Source organism: Ovis canadensis, chromosome 13, assembly GCF_042477335.2.
Source record: "Ovis canadensis isolate MfBH-ARS-UI-01 breed Bighorn chromosome 13, ARS-UI_OviCan_v2, whole genome shotgun sequence".
NCBI lineage: Eukaryota > Metazoa > Chordata > Mammalia > Artiodactyla > Bovidae > Ovis > Ovis canadensis.
In genome coordinates this window covers 67,157,501-67,165,634 of record NC_091257.1, presented here as the reverse complement: position 1 = coordinate 67,165,634, position 8,134 = coordinate 67,157,501, and the positions used below count along the sequence as shown (strand labels likewise).

At 50.8% G+C, this 8,134-nt stretch overlaps 1 protein-coding gene across 11 annotated transcripts in view; it reads right to left on the bottom strand.

The window, feature by feature from the left end:
- Positions 1-5,342: 5,342 nt before the first annotated feature.
- UBOX5 (U-box domain containing 5) overlaps positions 5,343-8,134 on the bottom strand; it is a 51,649-nt gene continuing 48,857 nt past the window's right edge. For 7 of the 11 annotated variants that reach the window (XM_069548129.1, XM_069548128.1, XM_069548134.1 and 4 more), the window contains one exon: positions 5,343-6,086. In XM_069548129.1, coding sequence (XP_069404230.1) covers positions 5,878-6,086 — 209 coding nt within the window. In that variant the 3' untranslated portion in view covers positions 5,343-5,877. The remainder of the gene's footprint in view (positions 6,087-8,134) is intronic. The other 4 variants (XM_069548138.1, XM_069548135.1, XM_069548137.1 and 1 more) reach the window with 1 other exon arrangement.

Below are 8,134 nucleotides of genomic sequence, written 5' to 3'. Positions count from 1 at the left end.
GGTTGATGTCTGGGCCTGGGCCCAAGGGGAGGCTCGGAGGAATCATGGGAAGGGGAGGTTACCTGTGTCTCTGCTTCCCCCATGCTGATTCTCTAGCCCCTCTCTTTTCAAACCCAGTTCCTCTTACCAGTTTAGAGGGTATCGGTCAGAGGGTGTCCCTACTCCCACCTCTGTTTACTGATATTTTCCCAGGACTGTCCCCCAGTTTGTCCATCCCTTGTGCCTGCCCATCCCACCAGGACCACATAGGTTACCACATTGATTACTGTTTCCCAATCACCCAGTTTCTCTTTTAAACTGGATCTCGCCCAGCCACATACATCACACAACTGGAGTGGCTGTCTGTACCATGGCAGCCACATTTCAGGATCCTCGCACCCACTGTGCTTGGCACAGCGAGCTAGAGACCATTCCTAAGCCTCTCTCCCATCTGTCTCCTTGCTCCTTCCCACATCCTCCTCTTTCAGTATCTGTACTTTTCCATTAACATTTCAATCAGATGTATCCATTTACATGAATTTAATGCTGTGAGATTTTATGGGGACGGGAGGGGAATTCTCTTTATTTTGGGGCCTAGAGGTGTAATATTTTTGAATTTTCAAAAGCTGTGCTGTAGCTTGGTCATGAGTTGTTATTCCATACTTTTTTATGCCTTTAGTTCTGGGTCCCATGATGAACTTGGGCCAAAGTGGATAGGTTTCTATAGACTGTGGAGTTGGATGGTCTCCCCCAAGATGGGTGCTGGCAGTGCTCCTGTGCCTTGCGCTAGGTTCCCATTCAATGGAGGGATCCTTAGAGGCTCTGTGCTGACAATATCCAGGCCACCTCTGTAGAGGGGACCTGAGTCTGCTCTTTCCCAGCCTCTGCTACCTACAGAACATCACAGGGGTTAAGTTGGTGACCTTAGAGTCAACGAGATGAGTTCTTCATGGAACTAGGCCTCAGCTTCCTCCTTCTACTGAGAACTGTGAGGATTAAATGAGATAATACATATGAAGCACTTAGCATGATGCCCAGAACAGGTGTGCACAATAATAGAAACTTTCTACAAGACTTTTGAAGGCAAAGGTCTTTTGTCTGTTTGTTTGTTTTCATACCTGGGTGGGCGTCACAGTCTCTATAACCTCTTAGAGAACACATGCAGAATCCTGTGTGTTTAAACCACTTGGTCCTAGGCCTAACTTCTGGAGCCGCTGTCCCCTCCCACAGGGGGAATGTGGCTCTTAGCCCACAGGGATCAGTCCTGGCTGCTCAGGCTGCCTGTGGATGGGGCTGGAATTGTTCTCTTCATTTTCTGCCAAGGAGTCTTTGGGCTGGAATCCTATAGGCGGGATGGCGGGGTCAGAGGGATCGTGTGTTTGTAGCTTTGTTAGATATTTCCCTCTATTCCCACAGCCTCTTGCATTCCCTTGAATACTGCTTGCATTCCCACAGCCTCAATAGCAGATTGTGGTCAAATTTTGAGATTTGTGTTAATCTACTAAACAAGAAATGGTATTTCAGTCTTTTCTAAAAATTTCATCATATTATGAGCAAGGTTGAGCATCTTTTGACCTGCTGAAAAGGCCATTTGCATTTCTTTGTGCATCTTTCTTGTATTTAGAAGCTATATATTGGTCTAGCTTGTAATTTATGTTCTTAGTTTGCTAATAGTGGATTTCTTTTTCTATATATGTTGTTTTAATTTTTCATGCAGTCAAATGTATCAGTCTTTCCCCTTACTATATGTGGATTCTGAAATCAGGAGTCTTTCTCATTTTCAGGTTTACAGGAATTTCCTCATTTTCCATTGTCTTCTAGTTCTTAGATGATTTCCTTCTTCCAGTGACTCTGGCACCACTTCCTGAAAGATACCCACCACCCTCAATTGCCATATGCAGTTGAGCCTGTTTCTGGATTTTATTTAATGTTTCATTGGTTTGTTTGTATATTCTTTAGTTTTCCCAACCTCCAACTTAAACTGTTCATTTTAAAGGTTTTTTTTTTTTTTTGGTTATTCTGGCCTGTTCTTCAAAATGATCTTTATAATAAGAATAGTGTGGGACTTGCCTGGTAGTGCAGTGGATAGGAATCTGCCTGCCAGTGCAGGGGACATGGGTTCGATCCCTGGCCCAGGAAGATTCCACATGCCACAGGGCATGTGTGCCACAACTGCAGAGCCCAAGCTCTAGGGCCCTAGAGCTGCAACTACCGAGCCTGTGTGCTGAAACTACCGAAGCCGATGTGCTTAGAGCCCGTGCTCTGCAACAGGAGAAATCACTGCAGTGAGAAGCCCATGAACCACAACTAGAGAAAGCTGACACACAGCAACAAAGACTCAATGCAACCAAAAAAAAAAAAAACCCCAGCATGTATGACGAGGGCAAATGTCCCTTAAATAACGTTAAGGGAGAAAACAGACAACAGAACCACACAGTGTATACATGTGCGTCTTTTTCCTTACAGAAAAACAGTGAAGGGGAAAGAGCCAGGAGAGTCTTGAGTGGTTATCTTTCAGTAATATGGCTATGGGTAGCATTATCTTGTTACTGATGCAAACCTTAAGGGAAAACCTCTGCCAACCGCCACATGGCCGTCTCATCCTCCGTCCTCCTCACCTCCTTCCTGTGCCACTCTGGAGATCTGGTCACAGCTTGGGGCCACAGCATCTCTTTGTACAGGAGGGAGCACATTATAGCCCAGAGCCCGGGGTTATGGCCTCTGCCAGATCTGGGGGTGGGGTGGTAGGGAAGGTTTTCAGGCATACCTGATTCCCCACCCCACTGTCCCGCTCTCCATTCAAAGCTCTACACCCCATGTTCCTTATTGCCCAGGAGGCAGATTCCTAAGGGTTAAGGGAACGCCAAGGGCCATTCTCACCAAGTTCCTACTCCGGCCCAGCATTGTACAATAGAACTTTCCTTGATGGTGGGTGGAATGTTGTTTTCTGCGCTGTCCAACAGGGTGCCACCAGCACCTGTGACTATTAAGTACTTCAAATATGGCTGGTAGGACTTTTCAAATTTATTTTTAATTAAATACCCACTCTACTGGCCAGTGCCTCTTTGGCCAATTCCCAACCCAGTCACTCCCCTTCCAACCTCGAATTGGAAGGAAACAGCCTGCCTGTTGTAGGTGGACTGAGAGGCCAGGCAGGCTGGTGGAGGCTGGAGAGAGGGCTGGAGAAGGGGGCCAGCACACCAGCAGCCTGCCCAGCATCACAATCTGCAGGTGGGAGGTAAGCAGGAGCCTGGCAGCCTGGCAGCCAGCTTCCTCCAGGGGCAGGTCTCTTTGTCTGTAGACCTACTTACAGCAACCCAGGCAGCATTGTTTCCTGGGGAATGGAAAAGCACCCAGCAGCTGAGTGGCCTCAGCCTGGAGACTCAGGGAGGAAGCAGGACTGAAGAGGGGCTTGGGGATTCCACCTGGCCCCAAGACCCAGACGCCACCTGGAGGCGGAGTACCCTGGGTACAGAGCTCATCTTCTTGGCGATTTGGTTTTCCTACTTCTACTTCAGGAGTGGCCCTCCCTTCTTTTTGGGGCTGGAGGACGATGGCAGAGCGGGCACGAGTGAGGGCAGAGTAGCCAAGGACTGGGACCTAGGGCCCCCAAGGAGGACGGCAGGATGTGGCGCGAGATCTCACGCTGCACTTTTGAGGGTGATTCGGAGACCAGCCGCTGGGGATGTTTCCTGCCCTCAAAGGGCCCAGGGTTGCATGTCCTCAAAATGAAATTTGAGTTGAGAAAATGCTACCAAAAAGGGGAACTGTGCCCCAACAGAACTTGTGGTCAGGTGAGAGGGCAGAAGGGTCACATCAAGTCTGAAGTTCTGAGTCTCAGTCAGTAGAGTCCAGCTCCTTGAGTTTGATGGTTAGCTGCTTTGTGCCTGGCCCCAGCTCTGGTGAGAAACAAACTACCCTTTGAGTCTAGGACAGCAAGAGAAGGTATCCTCATTTGCTGGGGGAGAGAAACTCAGTGTGTTTCTGCAAGGATGGTGAAAAGAACACTCCACTCTGGGGGACTCCTTGAGATACAAATGGACCCATCTCCAAGGATACGCATGTGTCTCCACCTGTCCATCACAGGGGCTCCCAGGCCTGGTTTCCTCCAGAGCTCCCTGGGGAGCAGAAGTGTGTTCAAAATGCAGATCACCAGGCCCCCTGCAGGAGGGGAGGCAATTCTACCCTCATCTAGGCACTCTGTGCTTTATGCTGACCCAGTGCTGGAGCCTCCTCAGGCTCCCAGGTTGGGAGAGACAGGACAAACCCCAGAGGGAAGGCCTCTCAGCAGTGAACTTGCTCTTGGAGAACTAGGCTATTAGTTCCCCAAGGCTGTGCTTTTGCTACAAATGGTGGAGATTTTCCTAGAATACAAGCACACAAGGAAGATAAGGAAAGAATCTGGAGTGTTTCAGACATTTAAAGCCAAAGGACACACAGGAGTCTCGAAAGCCCACCAATGTAGACCCTGGAGTCTCACAGTCAGGTGAGAGGTCAAAGGAAGTGTCACCAGGAGGCAGAGGGGAGGGTGGGATTGCCTCTCTGCAGCCACCTTTGTGGACATACACACCTTAAAAACACGTTCTGTAACCCCAACCCCATCTCTCTAGAGTCTTAGATATGGAGTCCAAGAATGGAATTTTTAATAAGCTTCCTCCTTCCCCCATTAGTCTAAGAAGTATAGTTCTCTCTGTCCTGTGTGCAAAGCACAGAAGCTAGTGAGAATGCTGGCCTCCTCCCCTGGAGGTCCCCCTAGAGCAAAGTGGAGGCAGCAGGCCTGTGGGAGCTGGGGAGAACAAGTGGTTCAAGACCCTGAGTGGCTTGAGACCCCCACACCTGTCCACAGGTGCTCGTGATGAAATCTCAGATACAAAATAAGAAGCATTGCTTCTCAGCTCCTCCTTCCCCAACATGCACAGAAGGGAACAGAGAACAGCACACTGGATTTCCTCACTGATAGTCTCCCATGACTAGGACCGACTCCACACAGCAAACAGTTGTAGGAATGTGTATTTTCCATAAAACAAAATTTTGAATGGAAAAAAAAGATGCAGTCTATAAACAAGTATCTTTTCTGAAATAGGCCCCACACAGAAAAGGTACACCCCCCTCAGAGGGCAGTGCAGCTCTGCCAATGTGCAGCTAAGCCAGGGTCACCCACTGAGGGGGCTGCTCAGCCCTCTTCGTCGGCGTGCATGTCCACCCACAGACCCTCCTGCATCAGAGGCACCTGTCCCTTCAGGTCACTGACCCACATTATGGTCCAACAGGGTTGCAGTGACTGCTCACAGCTGCCCTGGGACAGTTCCACTCTGTGTGGGTGCAGTGGGGGACAGGAGTATGACGACACAGACGAGAGGAAGTCCACGGCAGGCGTCAGCCATCGCTTTATTAAGGCTCAGAGTGGTATGCCAGTCAGAAGGGCTGAGTCATTCACTCCACAGATCCTCGCCGCACTCCACTTGTGGGTGACACTGACGGTGGAGGCTCTCTCTGAGATCCGGAGCCACACTCACATCCGCCTTGGAGGATGAGACGTGTGGGCAGAGAGTGTGGCTCAGAGCGTGGGGCTGGCTCTAGCAGACCCTGGGCTCTGGCAGGGGTGCTGGCAGGGAGGCAGTGGAGGGCAGGGACACCTCCCCAATCCCTCCCAGCCCGAACTATGGCTTTGCTATCCTATCGCCACTTGAGTGGGTGTGGAGGGCCCTTTCCCCACCCGTCACTCCGCAGGCCCACGTGCTACACTGTGGGAGGAGAAAAAGGGAAAGCCCTGGAGAAAGCAGAGCAACTCCCCACCCTGTGCCTGGGACCAGGCCAGACCTCAGGAGCTTTGAGCCCCCCAATCACTCCTCCTCAGCTCCTCCCAGCGATGGGTCTTCTCAGGTTGAAGCCGGTCACTCAGAAGTGAACCCGCAGAATGTCCTGGCTGGCGAATGGCTGCTGGCAGGCTGTGCACGTCATGGCCGGGGAGCGCTGCTTCTCGCTCAGGCAGGGCCGGCACAGGAGGTGACCACAGGGAAGCTGGTACGCAGGCTCCCTTTTGAAGTAGGGAGAGAACACTCTTTTGCAGGATGTGCATTCAGGGCCCAGGCTGCTCCCAGACTGCTCTGGTGAATCAGGGAGGAAAACAAACCAGGGTTAGGGAAAGTGGTCCCCGGTCCAGACTCCATCTGGGAGGCAGGGCATGTGCCTGGAGTAGAATAAGAAGCTTCTCTACCCTGCACCCTGCAGCAGCCTGGCTTCCTCCCTCCCTAGGTCACCCCTTACTGATCAGGGAGGGGAGGATTTTAGGGAGCCTGAGAATCTTGGGAACCTCCTCTTGATCATCAGTGCTCCAATGAATGCTCAAGAAAAGCTGGCTTTCAAGGGCTGCTGGGCAGCACTGGGCCCTGCCTGCGGCTCTCTAGCAAGATGGACTTTCCCCTGGATAGGCTGCCAAGGTCAGAGCAAGGCACAAGCTCACCCTGACAACCCTGATAAACTGCAAGAAAGGTGAGATGTGACAAGCAGAGGAAAAAGCAAAATATGGTGTGATATACCCGGGCTGAGCATGTCAAGAGGGGACAGAGGTCACCAGAGGGGTAGGGCTGAGGTCTGTCTGTGGCAGATCTGCCTGCTGAACCTGGCCCTGCATCACTGTAGCCCTGGAGCCCAGCAGCTCCCCTCCCAACCCGTCCGTCAACCCCCTTCTTGTGCTTCAGGCTCTCCCCTTCATGCTTCCCACAAGGTTTCCTGAATGAAGGCCACAGTGGGCAGGTCCTGCCACCCCTCCTCCCCAAGCTATACCTGCCGCTCTTCTTCTCTCATGGCCCTTGTCTAGGGTTGTTGCCCTCTCTCCATCAATCCACACCGGCCTGGAGAGGGCAAGGATGGCTTCTTGGGTGAAGAGCCATAAGAATGAAAGGAAGCCAGCCATGCATGAGGTGAAAGAGATACCACGTACAAAGAGAGGCTGGTCCATTAGAGACACAGAAAAGACAAGAGGTGTGATGCGAAAGCGTGTGGCTTCGAGAGTCTGGCAGAACATGCAAGACCTCACAGGCAGCAATTTCTACTTTATTCAAAGTTCAAAAGGATATCTTGGAAGAATTCTAAGAAGTGGAATACCATGATCTGGCTGACATTATAAGAAGATCCTGAAGGCTCTGTGAAGAGGACGGGCAGGGTAAGGGTGACTGCAGAAGAGCAGCAGAGGCTGCTACAGGAATCTGGGGGAGCAGCGAAGGAGCCAGGGCAAGGTGGCAGCAAGAGTGATGGAGCAGAGAGGACCTCCCTGAGATCTTTGGAGGAGTGGAAAAAGGACCTGAAGATGAACAGAATGTCAGGAATGTTGACGGAAACCAAGGATGACCTCCCATGTTACGGGCTTGACTACAGGTTAGAAGATGCTTGCTCTTTACCAGTGACTGGATGATGAGGGTGCTTTGGAGGCACCTGCAGTTCTGAGTTAGAAATTCACTTAAGATATCCATGAGTTTCCCCTATAGGGGTGCCAAGTAGCTCGAAGGGAGGTCAGGGTCTGAGTTCCAAGAAGAGGCAGGAGCTATACGTGAACATGGGCAGTCACTGGCCAAGTGGGCTCTCACTTGAGTGACACAGAGCATAGCGAAAAGGGTCCAAGACCAAAGTCTGGAAGAGAAGAAAGCATCAGCAATGGAAACTGAAGAGATACTGTTGAAAATTGGAGAAAAAGAGCATAACATCTGGAAGGCCAAGACAGAAGGTGTTTCAGGAAGGAGGGAGAGGGGAGCCACAATAAACGCTGCCAAGAAGGTGAGTGACCATCAAATCTGGGGTTATGGAAACTGCTGGCCACCTGGATGAGACAGGTTCTGGGAATGATCAGGATGGAACCATAATGAGAGAAACAGGGAAGTGGGGACAAGAGGCAGAAAAGGTAAGCTGGCCTGGGATCCAAGCAATGAGAACAAACTCAGTTTAGACAGGCAAGAGGAAGAAAGTGTACACCTTATCATTAGCCCCACCAGATTTCACCTTGTAAAAAGTGCCCTAGGTTCTCTTGCTTTGTATCCTGACTAGTCTATCGTCCATTGTGGTCCCAAGTTCATTTTAGGCAAAACTTGAATCAGTAAGCTACCACTGTTCTAAGATGCTGGCTAATAGGCAGGGATGAAGACGGCATACTCAACTAGAA